General features: G+C 46.4%; 1 protein-coding gene across 1 annotated transcript in view; it reads right to left on the reverse strand.

The window, feature by feature from the left end:
- Window positions 1-223: 223 nt before the first annotated feature.
- T265_08573 (hypothetical protein) overlaps window positions 224-677 on the reverse strand; it is a gene marked incomplete at both ends in the record, with an annotated part of 24,337 nt that continues 23,883 nt past the window's right edge. Inside the window, one exon of the mRNA XM_009174418.1 lies at window positions 224-390. Within this exon, the coding sequence (XP_009172682.1) occupies window positions 224-390 (167 nt within the window). The remainder of the gene's footprint in view (window positions 391-677) is intronic.

The following is a 677-nucleotide window of genomic DNA, read 5'->3' on the forward strand; positions in this document are numbered from 1 at the left end:
GAGACTTCCGCCGTGCAGACTTTTCAGGAATGCGCACCTTTATTGATCAAGTTAAAATGGGACCGGTCCCAGTGGAAAAAATTATGTAGGATCGTTGTCCAGAAAGTTCACGGCCTGACATTATATTCATCCCAGAAACCAGCTCGCACCCGGATGAGTTGCAGACTGCCCAAAAGTATTCGGCAAATTCTTTGAAAAGGTCCCAGCGTTTTTTCAAGTTTTACTACAGGAGGTACAGAAGATGAGCCGGCATTTCGTAAATCAGAAATCCGTCAGCGGAATATACGAAACAGGCCACCATCATAGACCTCGCTCGGAAAAACAACAATGTAGCGTTCAAATACATCAGACGTCGCCGCAGAAACAAGCCATCCGTGTTCTCTTTGAGGACTGGAACGGAGAACCGAAGAATGACACAACAGCGCTATATGAGGTTTATAGAGAAAACTATGCAGGTCCATATTCAGCCCCAGCGTCCTCGTCACATCCACCCTTGTCAAGGCGTAACTACGAACAGCCTCCCGCGGACTTGGTATCACGGTGGAGGACAGTTGTCAACTCTTGCACAAGATCAACTCATTCTGCGCGTTGGAGCCCGACGACGTTCATCCAAGGATCTTGAAGGAAACGTAGTCTATACTGGCAAATCCCTTCTAGTAATAATAATAGTAATAATA

The sequence above is a fragment of the Opisthorchis viverrini genome (genome assembly GCF_000715545.1).
Source record: "Opisthorchis viverrini unplaced genomic scaffold opera_v5_228, whole genome shotgun sequence".
NCBI classification, from domain to species: domain Eukaryota; kingdom Metazoa; phylum Platyhelminthes; class Trematoda; order Opisthorchiida; family Opisthorchiidae; genus Opisthorchis; species Opisthorchis viverrini.